Source organism: Electrophorus electricus, chromosome 4, assembly GCF_013358815.1.
Source record: "Electrophorus electricus isolate fEleEle1 chromosome 4, fEleEle1.pri, whole genome shotgun sequence".
NCBI lineage: Eukaryota > Metazoa > Chordata > Actinopteri > Gymnotiformes > Gymnotidae > Electrophorus > Electrophorus electricus.
The window spans coordinates 12520194-12533871 of NC_049538.1; the positions used below are offsets into that span (position 1 = coordinate 12520194).

Consider the following 13678-nt stretch of genomic DNA (forward strand, 5'->3'; position numbering starts at 1 on the left):
CAACTGAAATGAACGCCAAGACCTGAAGCTGGAGTTCTTGATTTAACACTTCAGCTAAACTGCCTTTACATTCTAACATCTATCACTGAAATATGTTTTGAGAAAAAAGGTCTGTAAATGTCCGGGACTCTGGTGTCAGCTCTTAACTTAGACTCCGTCCGGCTAAATGAAGCGATACGGCAACGTCTACACAAGGCCCTGAGCAGCTGTGCCAATGGAGACACTGTTGACAACATCTGAGGGACTGAAACTCAAAAAATAACATCTGAACCCTCCAAAGAAGATCGGTCAAAGACATCAATACAAGAACTCAAGACTTCTGTGGACTGGACAAATCTGGATAAACAAGCTATATTTGAGACTTAGCAGAACTAAGTTTACATTTAAAAGTTCAGCAACTGAAGTCAGTGTGGCCCACTTTAGGCTATATTCAGAATCCATCTATCCTTTCCATTAACAAGACGCCATGACCAGCACTGCTGCTGCGTTCAGACTAATTGGAGTGTAATTAATCGCAACTCAATAACTCAAACACAATTAAACCCAAATTGCTGAAGCTTAACTTCTCCCGTCCATAATCATTAAGAAATGTACAAAAGCATTCAGCCCTGAAGGCTGAGGAAGACATCAGACTGTCCTTCCCATAAGCAACACGTTTGAAACAGATCCAGTAATAAACACTGACAACTCAGCTACATACTGGTATGGAAAAGTGAGTGAGGAGGAATGTACGCCCCAACCCTCACCCGGTCTTAGGAAGAGAGTCCACAGACACGACATAACAAAAAAGAAACAGTAATTCCGACCTTTTTTTGAGCATGTTAACTAAAGAAAACCTTTCCGCCTTCCTTAGCAACCTCCAACGAATCACAAATGAATCACGAATAAAAGACAAACAGCAAAGAGTACATGCTGTTGTGAAGTATCCTGAAGTAATTGCTGTGAAGGGTGAGGATATCAGTAACAGTGGGTTGCACTAAAGGAGCGAATAAAGACGTAATTAGGATGGTGGTCTTTCTTTCGGCTGTCTCTGCAGGCGAGTGTGCTGTCCACACAGCAGGTTGGTTAGTTAGGCAGACATCAGTGACACCAGAGCGTTAGCCAAAGCACCTCAGCAGCTTGTCCTGCTCTGGATTTGAGTATGACGTGTGGAACATTGTTCCTAGACAGCAAACTATCAAAAATATATAGAGTTTTGTTTACATAGAATAGTGCTTCCTGAAAACTCTTTTCTCCTGGTAATGTGTGGGGTTTTTAAAAACAGAAATGACATGGCGCAGTTACAAGGAATATACCACCTATGTAATTTAGAAAACAGCTCAAGGTTGAGCTGAGCTTGTACGTCCACCGTGGCACCCCTTAGGGACCAACCTGCTTTCACTGCCGAGCTCCTTCCTCTCGCGCACCTTTAGCCACTTGCGCAGAAGGAAGCGCTTGCGTCGGGGCGAGGCGCTGGGCGTGGAGCAGTTGGACCAGGGAGCATCCTCGTCGCTGGAGGGTGTGATCTCGATGGAAGGCAGCTGCAGGTACTCCTTGGAGGCTGAGCGGAGGCCGGGGCGCCTCCCCAGCAGCCCGTTTTCCGGCCGCTCCCGCTCGCCCGGGGCCTTCTTCGTGCGGCGCATCTTGAAGCGCCGTCGTCTCATGGTCGGCGTGGAGGAGCTGGACCAGGCCAAGCAGTCCCGAGCGGCCCCGGTCCCGGGCCTGCCCCCAAGCCCTCCAGAAGCCCTGCCCCCGTCCCGCGGGACGTGCAGATGGAGCGACGGTGGCCGCAGGGTGTCCGTCATCCTCCGGAAGTTGCGCACCCACCAACGATGTTGATCGCAGGATGCCGTCGACCTGGGTCACTATGGAAACCGCCGCACCCGGTTGGACAGCGGAGAGCTGCAGGAGGCAAGAGGCCTGTTGGCCAGACGGTTAACGAAGGTAGCTGTGAACTTTGGGCAATCCTCCAGGTGAACCTGTTCCTTTTGTGACGAGCGTGTTCCAGGCTGACCAAGTCTACCGTAAATTATACCCAGATGACTCGCTGGTGTTAACTGAGCCAGATCTTATTGAACAGAAACCACAAAAACCTGAAAGGTCACAACAGAGCAGTTCTTCCTATGTTGAAGTTCTCCTCTATGCGAGATCACTTGGTTGTAACCCTAGCTGGTCTCTGATGGAGAGTCACAGGCTCTTGGTGGTCTCTTGAATCATCCCTGAAATTCCTGGCCGGCTTGCTTATATATGCCTGCCCCTCTGATGGGGTGGGCGACCGGACGCCCAGGCGAGAACAGACGCAGCGATGGAGGGGTGTGCGTGTTGTTGGGCATGTGAGGAAAGGGAGGCTCGTGGTGAGTGCTTGGCTAATGGCGTGGCTGGATTAGGTGACCAGGCACAACTCAGTTTCCCCTCACAGTAAATGAAACATGCATAAGAACGGCGGCCAGTGTAACCGTACTCCAGATCTATCTGAATGACGGTGACTGAGTTACACACACACACACACAGACACACACACACACACACTTGGACTGCTGCTCGAACTGTAGAACTGGTAGCTGCCTATCTCAGGGCTCAGGGGCTGGGGATAGCTGTGTGCGTGTGTGTGTGTGTGTGTGTTTGTGTGTGTGTGTCTCTGTAAGGTGGGAGATGCTTTGTGTGTAGGTGTCTGTTTCCGTAAGGTGGGAGATGCTGTGTGCATGTGTGTGTGTCTGTTTCTGTAAGGTGTGAGATACTGTGTGTGCATGTGTGTTCCTGTGGTTCAGTTCCTGAGGCTCTTCCAGTCTGTCATCCTCTTCTCAGATGTCCGGCGGGGTCGTAGCAGCTGTCCCTGCCTACAGGTTGGAGTAAGGCGAGAGAGTTTTCCAGGCACAGTCATAATCATGCATAAGGAGGAGGGGTATGAAAACAGTTTACACTGAGACACAGTGCCTCCAAGTAGTATTCAACCCCCTGCAGATTTTGCAGGTCTACACTTTCGGAGTTAACTTAGCATTGTGAAATTTGGACTGTAGATGGGCCTGGACATGTGAAATGCACTGCAGCAAAAAAGAATGCTATTTCTCTGTTTATTATTTTTTAAACATTTTGCAAAGTTTACCAGAGGGTCAATTATTATTCAACCCCGGACGCTCCCCCCTCCACGAGTCACGTGGTACGGCCTGCTGTGTGCAGGGGGGTTCACTCATGTTTGTAGCCACACCCCCATGAAGGCACGCACCTGTACGAGGTTAAGTGTTAGTGTGTCTGTCTATTTAAACCCCTGTCAGTGCGTGCCTCACCGTTGGTGTATTGTTTGTTTGTTAGCATCTGAATGTAATACCTGTAATAATGTTAGTCTAGCCTTTGTTCATGTTAAAGTCTTAATCCTTGGTGTTTAGTGTGTCTATGTTTATTGTTAATGTTGTGTGAGTGCCACCGTGGTCTTTTATGTTACCTGTCATTAAATGTTTCACACGTCGAGAGGCACTCGGGCACCCTGCGGCACTCGGGCAATGTTACACATGCTTGGATTAATTTCGTTTTTTTCCTGCCTTTTCTGACTATAAAAGCTCCTCCCCAAACAAGTGAACAGCACTCATACATGGTCAAGATGAGAAAGACTAAGGAGCATTCCAAGGCCATCAGAGACTAAATTGTGGAGGGTCATAAGGCTGGCAAAGGGTATAAAACCCTTTCCAAGGAGTTGGGCCTACCTGTCTCCACCGTTGGGAGCATTATCCAGAAGTGGAAGGCTTACGGATCTACTGTTAACCTTCCACAGCCTGGACAGCCTTTCAAAGTTTCCTCCGAGGCTGAAGCCAGGCTTGTCCAAATGGTCAAGGCTGAGCCAAGGAGGGAGCTCCGGGAAGATCTCATGGCTGTGGGGACATTGGTTTCAATAAATACCATAAGTAACGTACTCCACCGCAATGGTCGCCGTTCCAGGCAAGCCCGTAAAGTACCTTTACTTTCAAAGCGTCATGTCAAGGCCCGTGTAAAATTTGCTCATGATCACTTGGTGGACTCTGAGGCAGACTGGTTCAAGGTTCTCTGGTCTGATGAGACCAAGCTCGAGGTCTTTGGTGCCGACCACACCCGGGGCCTTTGGCACTGCATACGACCCCAAGAATACCATCCCTACAGTCAAGCATGGTGCTGGCAACATCATACTGTGGGGCTGCTTCTCAGCCAAGGGGCCCAGCCATCTGGTCCGCATCCACGGGAAGATGGACAGCACAGCCTACCTGGAGATTTTGGCCAAAATCCTCCGCTCCTCCATCATGGATCTTAAGATGGGTCGTCATTTCATCTTCCAACAGGACAATGACCCCAAGCACACGGCCAAGAAAACCAAGGGCTCGTTTAAGAGGGAAAAGATCAAGGTGTTGCAGTGGCCTAGTCAGTCTCCTGACCTTAACCCAATTGAAAACTTGTGGAAGGAGCTCAAGATCAAAGGCCACAAGAGATGCCCAAAGAACCTAGACAACTTGGAGAAGATCTGCATGGAGGAGTGGGCCAAGATTACCCCAGAGACCTGTGCTGGCCTGATCAGGTCTTATAAAAAAACGATTAATAGCTGTAATTGCAAACAAGGGTTATTCCACAAAATATTAAACCTAGGGGTGGAATAATAATTGACCCTAATTTCTATGTTTAGAATGTATTATAACTTAAATGAGCAACTTGTACTTTTTGTTTGTAACATTTAGGCATCTGTTAATAAATGCTACTCTTGTTCAAAGTTTGAAGGCTCTAAATTATTTGCAACTTGTTGAATTTGCAAAACCAGCAGGGGGTTGAATACTACTTGGAGGCAATGTATATGTAAGTCACAAGTCACACCCCCCAACTCGCTCACACACAAAAGCCATACAGCAAAAGATAAGATCATTCTCATGCACTCACAAATTCATACATACACATTTATACATAAAAACACACAGCACAGATAAGATCATGCGCATATACACACACACACACACACACACACACACACACACACCCTCCTCAACCTCACACCTCTGCTATGCTCATCTGAGCAGGCCCATGATTTGTATTCACACTGTTGTTAAAGGAAACCCAGCACGCTCTACACAAGCTCCTGTCACTGCTACTGTTCTGCCTCATTGTACAACAGGATATGAGCAACCTTCTTTTTCTGCTTTGACATACAAAACTTCAAAACACTTTTTATTTATTTATTGGTTTATTTATTTCAAAAGAAATTAAAACTGAGCAACAGGAAATGAATAAAGACAAACCTAAATAACAAGTAATAACAGGCTGTTTCGTTTATTTTGACGATGCTCAGGGTTAGGGTTAGAGGTGACAATGAGTATTGGTTTATAAATAAATATCCTCGTTAAGTTATGTATTTTCACCACAGGTCAGCTTTCAGAATCACAATTTGTAACAGCAAAATGTTCAGGTAACACAAAACAAATCAATGTCCATCCCTACAAAACAGAAATGCTTTGTTTCCTTGAAGTAGAAAAAAAAAATCACAATTACACAAACCCCCGTTTAGTGACAAGTGAGTTTAGCTTCTGTGTCCAGAACCACAAATTACGAATTAGATATTAATAATCACATGAATCAATTAATAAAATAAAAAAAACAAACAGAAAAACAAACAAACAGTCTGGATGTCCTACCTGACTGAGCAATCGCTCCTTCTGCCTAACAGCAAGAATGTTGCCGCTATTCCCAGTGATTTGGAACTAACGTCTCCAGAACAATCTGTACTATCAAAAGGTCTAAAACATATACACACACAAGGCCAATCATTAATGAATAAGCCTCATACTTACACTAAAGATTTTTTAGGACTGCATGGTCATTTTAATAAAAATGGCTGGACTACTCTATACACACACACACACACACACACACACACACACACACACACATCATGACACTGGTGGAAACCCTGACCTTTCTTAATATAATTCAGCCACGTCTTCCTGGTCACCTCCTACAGGGGAATTAGAGAGATTGCGAAAGTGAGATTAGTAACATAAATTTTAACAAATCTGCTAAAAAACTTAATCTCTTAAAGGAAGCACCCTCTGCACTTAAAAATATAAACAAAGGGGGTGATGTTATTAGGACCGCCGATAAGAGTAGAACTGTTGCCGTGTGGAGAAAGGACCTCTGCAAGAAGAGAGCAGTCAACCAGCTTTCTGATAGTAGTTTTTATAGACAGAACAGCTCTGACATCACAGAAGAGCTCGGACGTCACAGAACAACTCTGACATCACTCCAGTTACAGTCTACCATCCAATCCACTTTTAATCATGCCATTTCAGCAGGACACCTCCCTGATTCTGCATGAAATCGTATTGTAAATAAGCCTATACAATAATCCTGGATGTCCTGTTGTATCTGCTTGTTCCTGCCGAACAGGAACGATATCCCAGTTTCTGGATGACATTTTTCAACTGATTAATATATGTAGGTAAGGACTGAACAAAGACTCTTCACATGTTGCACAAATCCTCGAATGCCTAAAGAAAAAAAAATGCTACCTGCCAACTGTCTCAACGGACATTAGACGTTTATACATGGTCCTCCCAAATGAAGAGTTTTAAAAGCATTTTCTGTCAGACCTGAGAAAAATCCTCTTACAAATGTTCACTTAAGACTGTTCATCTCAAGCTGCTTCACCTTGGACTCCAAATACTACTTATAGTACAACTTAGAGGAGGCAGTATGGGTACTAAAATGGGACCATCCTTTGCTGATGTCTTTGTTGGTTTTTTCAAGTTTCAAGTTTCAAGTTTGGTTTATTTGTCACATACATAGTCATACACAGTACAACACGCAGTGAAATGGTGGAGAGTGCTCTGTCCAAACTGAGGAAGAGAACCAGGGGTGCATAGAGAAAAAAATATATATATACAGATAAATATATATTCTATGTATGTACAAAAATATATTAACAATGTATGTACAATATATGTATATTATGAATATATACACAATGTTCAATGTATATGGTTGAGTATATATGTACACAATCTACAGAATGTACAGATCCATTGTATAGTACCATATCTACAGTTGTTGTAACAGGTTAATTGAGTATAAATCTAAATCTATATATACAGATGTACAGATATACAGTCATGTTACGTGGTGGTACAGATATACAGATATACAGTCATGTTACGTAACAGTCATGTTACGTGGTGGTGGTGGTGGTCCCCACAGTTTATCAGTTTCCCTGATTCAGGGCCCGAATGGCCTGTGGGAAGAAGCTCCTCTTCAGCCTCTCTGTCTTGGCCTTCAGGGAGCGGAAGCGCCTCCCTGACCTCAACAGAGAGAACAGTCTATTGTTGGGATGGGTGGGGTCCTTCACAATTTTCCTGGCCTTGGTTTGGCACCGCTTGTAGTAGGTGGTCTGCAGGTCAGGAAGTTCCGAGTGAGTGATGCGCTCTGCTGAACGCACTACCCTTTGGAGTGCTTGTCTGTCCTGCTTGGTGCTATTTCCAAACCAGACTGTGATGTTCCCCGTGAGGATGCTCTCGATAGTGCAGGTGTAGAAGTTCCGCAGTACCTTGGAGGGCAGTCTGAAGTCCCTTAGGCGTCTGAGGTGGTAAAGACGCTGACGAGCCTTCTTTGCCAGGGAGCTGGTATGGCGGGACCAGGACAGGTCCTGCGAGATGTGAACACCAAGGTACCTGAAGCTATCTACTCTCTCCACCGTGGTTCCACTGATCCTCACAGGTTGGTAGTGCCGCTCCTGCTTCTTGCTGCAATCCACGATCAGCTCCTTTGTCTTACTGACGTTTAGGAGGAGATTATTTTCCTGGCACCAGTTTTCCAGGTGTTTAATCTCCTCCAGGTAGGCCCTCTCGTCGTTGTCCGAGATCAGACCCACGACAACGGTGTCATCAGCAAACTTGACAATGGTGTTAGAGCTGGAAGTGGCTGTGCAGTCGTAGATGTACAGTGAGTAGAGCAGGGGGCTTAGGACACAACCCTGAGGAGCTCCAGTGCTGAGGGTGAGGGTGGATGAGGCGCAGTTGCCCACCCGTACTGATTGTGGTCTGTCTGTTAGGAAGTTGGAGATCCAGTCGCACAGGGATGTATGCAGTCCTAGATCTCCCAACTTAGTAGTGAGTAGGGAGGGAATGATAGTGTTAAATGCTGAACTGTAGTCGACAAATAGCATTTTAACATAATTTCCCCTCCCTTCGTCCAGGTGAGTCAGTGTAGTGTGGAGCAGATGTGCAATCGCATCGTCAGTGGAGCGGTTGTGGCGGTATGCAAACTGCAGTGGGTCCATGGAGGCTGGCAGTGAAGATGTGATGAAGTCTCTAACTAGCTTTTCAAAGCACTTCATCACGACTGATGTGAGGGCGACAGGGCGGTAGTCATTGAGGTCGGAGGGTCGAGGTTTCTTCGGGACGGGGACGATGGTGGACCGCTTGACGCTGGAAGGGACGATACCGAGCATCAGGGAGAGATTGAAGATGTCGGTGAATACTGGGGCTAGCTGATCTGCGCAGGCTTTGAGGACCCTCCCGCAGATACCGTCTGGTCCCATCGCCTTCCTGGTATTCACCCTTTTAAACACTCTCCTCACGTCACTCTCCGTGATGATGAGAGGGCGCTGCTCTATGGTGGGCCCCGCGCATGTGCCACCGGCTGCGCCGATAGTGCCACTTGCACCAGCACCGTTAGCATTGGCGCTGTTAGCACTAGCGCCGTTAGCATTTGTGCTGCTAGCATTTTGAGAACCATTTTTTGAACTACACACTGGACCTGTACTCTTAGAATTTCTCAGGTACACTGATGACATTACTGATACATGAACATGTAATTGAAGCGCTCCACCTGCACTTCACTTTTTCCTTCTCTACATTCCCAGCTCTGGAATATACATGGAATACAGCAGAATTCCATCATGAGGTTTACCATTTTGCATGTTTCAGTTAAGTAAAGTCTGACAGTTCTGGTTTAAATACCACCTTCTATTATAAACCTAGGGACTCACATTCTTACTTATAGTACAGCTCTTCTCATTCCAAGGCTGGCAAAACCCCATCCTTTACTCACATACTTAAGCAGTAAGAATGAAGACTTCCTCCAGAAAAGTATGGAACTGTGGGAATACTTTCATAAATCTGGATTTCCTGATTAAGTTATAGATAATGCTTTGGCTCATGTTTTTCCCGGTCAAAGAATGGATGCACTGACCTGTTTGTTCAGACAACAAAAATTGCCTTGGTTCTCACTTATCATCCTACAAAGAGTGGACAAAATGATACTTATTATACAATATTATCCTCCTAGATGATACAGAGACTGCATCGTTTTTTAAGGATCCTCCACCCAGTCCTCCTCGTGCATCACTGTGGGAGTTGACTACTGTATTACATGTATGAATTGTAATCAGCTTTACAGTGGAGAAACCAGGAGAAGACTTGCTGATCAGTTTGTTGAACACCTTCGGACGATCAGAATGAAGGATTTGTCGTTTCCAGCAGCAAGACATTTTATTACTAATCGACACTGCATTGTTTGCTTTGCGTCGTTGCTGTAGCAGCAATGAAATTAGGAAAAATAACTCATCTAGAACAAAGAACTCATCTAGAAAAAGAACATTCTTAGAACTTTAGAACCCCATGGAATGTCCCCTCTCTCTCTCTCTCTCTCTCTCTCTCTCTCTCTCTCTCTGATATTATCAGAGGACACACAGCTGACTGAATGTATGTTTTTGATTCAAAGACAAATTTAATTTGGGAAAGATGTTAGCCTATATATGCATTCATTTTCAACACATGCACACACACACACAATTTTAGATGAACCAGCAGCAAATAGTTTTCTTTCAGAAGCTCCTCACTCTAGAAGTGCTCTGCATATGTGAGAATGTCTTCAAGACTGATGGAAACGCATCATGAAGCTGGTTAAGAGAACACCAAGTGTGTGTGATGTCATCAAAGTAAAGGACAGTTACTTCAAAGAATCTGAACTAGTCAATATCTGTTTATCACAACATAATCACGTGTTATTTAATTGATACCGTCCCTGTTTTTTATGTAGAAAATAGTAAAAATAAACAAAGAGTAGGGCTGTCCAAACACACACACACACATTCTGAGCAGTCACACTGTTAGGGAAGATGCAGATAAATGCCTTAATGTCAAATCCCCAAGCAAACGAGGGCCTCAAGGAAACAGGTGGTCAGCAGTGTAAACAGATCAATCCAGATCGGAGGCTGCACTAGGGAGAGGGGTGCAAACAACTGCACCTCTGGCCTCTGGTTCAGATAGCAGTGTTTACTCAGCAAACATCAGCCAGTGTTTGAACAGTTATTTGAACCGCCATCAAGCGTTCCAATATCAGAGACACGGACCTGCGCGCATCCTATGCTCCGATTTTTCTCCCCTCTGACTGACTGGATAAAGACCCAGGTATAACGTAGACATTGTTAGACTTAAACGGAATACTGTGCAAAACTACTGGCTCATCACATGTAGGTGCAAAACAGAGCAGCTCCATTCTGCAGTAAGAGCGTCTCCCAGCAGGACCCCAGTCTGAATCTCCCGTCTGAATCTCTACGGTGCTCATCTCCGTCTGCTGTTTTAATCCTTCTCATCTTTCCTGCACGCTGTTATGGGACTGCAGGCGTTCATCTGTTGGGGGAGGGGCTCCGTGTACCTGAACAGGTGTCGGGAAGTGTCAGGAGCAGGTGACAGGAGAGGTTTGTGGTGATCATGGATGTATGATCACCACTCCACTCCACTGCTGTCGTACTCTGCATCTCTCTCTCTCTCTCTCTATCTGTTTCTCACATCTCACTCTGCTTCTCTCTCTGTCTTCCTGTCTCTGCCTCACCTCATTTCTATCTCTCTATTTGTCTTCCTCTTTCTGTTTTTCTCTCACTCCACTTCCTCTCTGTCTGTGTGTCACTCTGTCTCTCTGTTTACATGTTTCTCTTTCTGCCTCTCTCACTCTCTCTTTCTGTCCATCTGCTCTACTCTTATAGTGTGCTCTAATATCAAATTCAGTGACAAATTATATTCTCACTGAAATATTGTTCTGAATAGGATAGGTTTCCATCAGATTCATTTAGGCAAATGTGTCAAGCCTGTAAAAAGCACTTTCACTACAGAAAACACAGGTAGTAGTTAAGAATACTGGGCAATAATACTGTAGTTTCATATAAGGGTCACATCTCCGTAGCTGAAGGCACTGGCCTGTAGCTCAAGGCACGAAGAGGCATCACTGTCTGCAGATACTCTGCATATGACAGCAGACACATATTCTTTCAGCATATGGTGGAGAAACCTTTACAGAGAGGGGCTGTTTTGCATATGTGAGGATTATAATATGTGTTTCCAGTCACAAATATGGGAATTCTATTTAATAGGTCCATTTCCTGTTTCTATAACAAACTGCAGTGAATGCTGAGGGCAGCAAGCATACCCAGATCTCAAACCCAGGTCCTATAGGTAGTAAGCATCTGCCCTGACCACTGAACCAAACATCAAGAGCAGCCTAGTTACCTTCCGGAGTGAGTCTCTGTCACACCACCTGCTCCTTCAGGCAGTGATGGTCTCAATCACGCTGCCCTCAGCCTTCGTCACACAAACCATCAATAAAAAGCCACCAGAATGGAAATACAGATAATAACATCAGCAACTAGGTGTTGGGATCACAGCGTGAAGAGACTTGGAAAACCAAAGTTAGAACAAAGGTTTTATAGAAGTGGAATGACATAAAAAGCAAGATCGGGGATCCGAACTTTATCCTTTGATCACGAACATGACACAGGTCTCAAAGATCCCAGCAGAGGGGGTTGCCAGTGTGAGTCAGAAATGCATGAGTCAGAATTGAGTCACAGATGAAACCATGAAACCATGAAAGAAATGGGGTTAAGTCCTGACCCAGGAGTTCCTCTGGTTAAGTCCTGACACCCTAGGCCAGAATCCACAGTGAAAGCTGTGCTGGGGCTGTGCTGTATTGTCATGTATTTTTTGTTGTGTGTCCTGATGAGGCTTCTGTACTGCTCAGGGAAGTGTACGCACTGGCTAGGATGAAGCAAACAGGTCCAGTTATTCTGTCTGCGACTTTCCAAACACAAGCAAAGCACTGCCAAGTCCATGTCACAGCCGAGCAACCCACAGCGAGTGCCAACGGCCGGATGAGAATCACACAGTAAATCCGACCGACACTTCCCACCAGTCTAAATTAAACTTTTATATGAAAGGGGAGAAGCCAGGATAGGGAATCCTTCCAACCTGGTCATTCCACAGCCGGGTGCAAGCTTTAAAAAGCCCTTAAAAATGCTTAAAAAAGGCTAAAAAAAAAACCCACTCAAAAATAAACCAGTTAAAAAAAGAAAAACTTAAAAAAGCCTATTAAGTACATTGCTCATGCAGTACATGAGTATATCATGAAGTATATCACTTTTCTCATCATGCAGGCCTCCAAAGCAGCACTTGAAATGACTCATTACCTGCTGATTACAAAAGCACAACCTGTTCTCCGTCAGTACAGAACGTCGCTGACGGACGAACGCAGCACGTCGGCTCAGGCTACACAGTTCCGAAGAACCGCGAGAATTGCACGTGAGAAGGGTGAGAATTGCATGACTCCCGAGTGCTCACGACACTCAGGCGTACATGTAGCGTGTGCTCAATCAGACTTGCACGCACGGTGGTGTGGAAGCTCTTTGATCACCATAATTAGAACACGTCACGCCCCCGTGGGAGATGCAAAGTGGAGCAGCCCGGGGCCAACTCAACTGCAACGTCCAAACGATGCTGGCACAGAGCACGCATGGGTGCTGGTGCAATTGACCGTGGACATACTTTTTTATGTCCAACCCCCCGCCAGAGTGCTGGTAGTGTGAAGGGTGTGGGTCACACGAGTAGCACTGCAGTGCTTTAGTGTGGAGTGTAGTGCGCCGGGGAGGAAGCCGACAAGCTGCATCCCCGGTGATCGTCCCAGTTCCGGCTGTGATGTTTAGTCCTTCAGTGACAGTGGTTTCCTTTGTCTAATATGCACAGGAAAGGGTGACTCACTTTCCCTTACAAGTCATCTACCCCAATACAACGAGCAAGCGTTAAATGAACTCCCGTCAGGACGCGCGGTTTTTGGTGTAACGGTATGGAGGTTTGTTTCAGGACTGCCCAAAGGTGGAGAGGTGGAGAGTGAGAGAGAGAGAAGGAGAAAGAGAGAGAGAGAGATGGAGAGGAGACAGGGAAGGGAGAGACAGAGAGGAGAGGGATGAGAGAGGTGGAGAGAGAGAGAGAGAGAGAGAGAGAGCGCCGGTACTTCGAGTGTGAAGCAGGGTCATGATGCTTCAAACTCCTCTCCGTCAACTGTTTTTGCGGGACGCACACGTCTGCTGCGCCACCTTTTCATCTCCTCCATCTCTCCAGGTCACCATTGTGTCTGAGGTGGAGGAAGTTCCCCGCCGGGCTCCGGCAGGCCCATGAATACGCTCACTCTCACTACAGGGCAACGCTCAGACACACCACAGCGCCAGGCCCGAGCCCCCGCCCTACCGCCCAGACAATACAACAATATCCCAATACAAACGTCCGGCCAAGTTGCTTAGAGGGTGTGCATGACATTCTGTCTGCCTGGAACCATTTGAGGGCAAATGAAAGCAGAACCTTGTGACTAGTCTGGATAGAATGTTTACGAGGACAATCGTTTTGCCGTAAATCTCCATATTATCAGAATCCTCATG

At 45.9% G+C, this 13678-nt stretch overlaps 1 protein-coding gene across 8 annotated transcripts in view; it reads right to left on the reverse strand.

The window, feature by feature from the left end:
• Positions 1 to 1784, reverse strand: part of gramd1bb (GRAM domain containing 1Bb) — a 49885-nt gene extending 48101 nt beyond the window's left edge. For all 8 annotated transcript variants that reach the window (XM_035524991.1, XM_035524995.1, XM_035524994.1 and 5 more), the window contains exon 1: positions 1372 to 1784. In XM_035524991.1, coding sequence (XP_035380884.1) covers positions 1372 to 1784 — 413 coding nt within the window. The remainder of the gene's footprint in view (positions 1 to 1371) is intronic.
• Positions 1785 to 13678: the final 11894 nt, after the last annotated feature.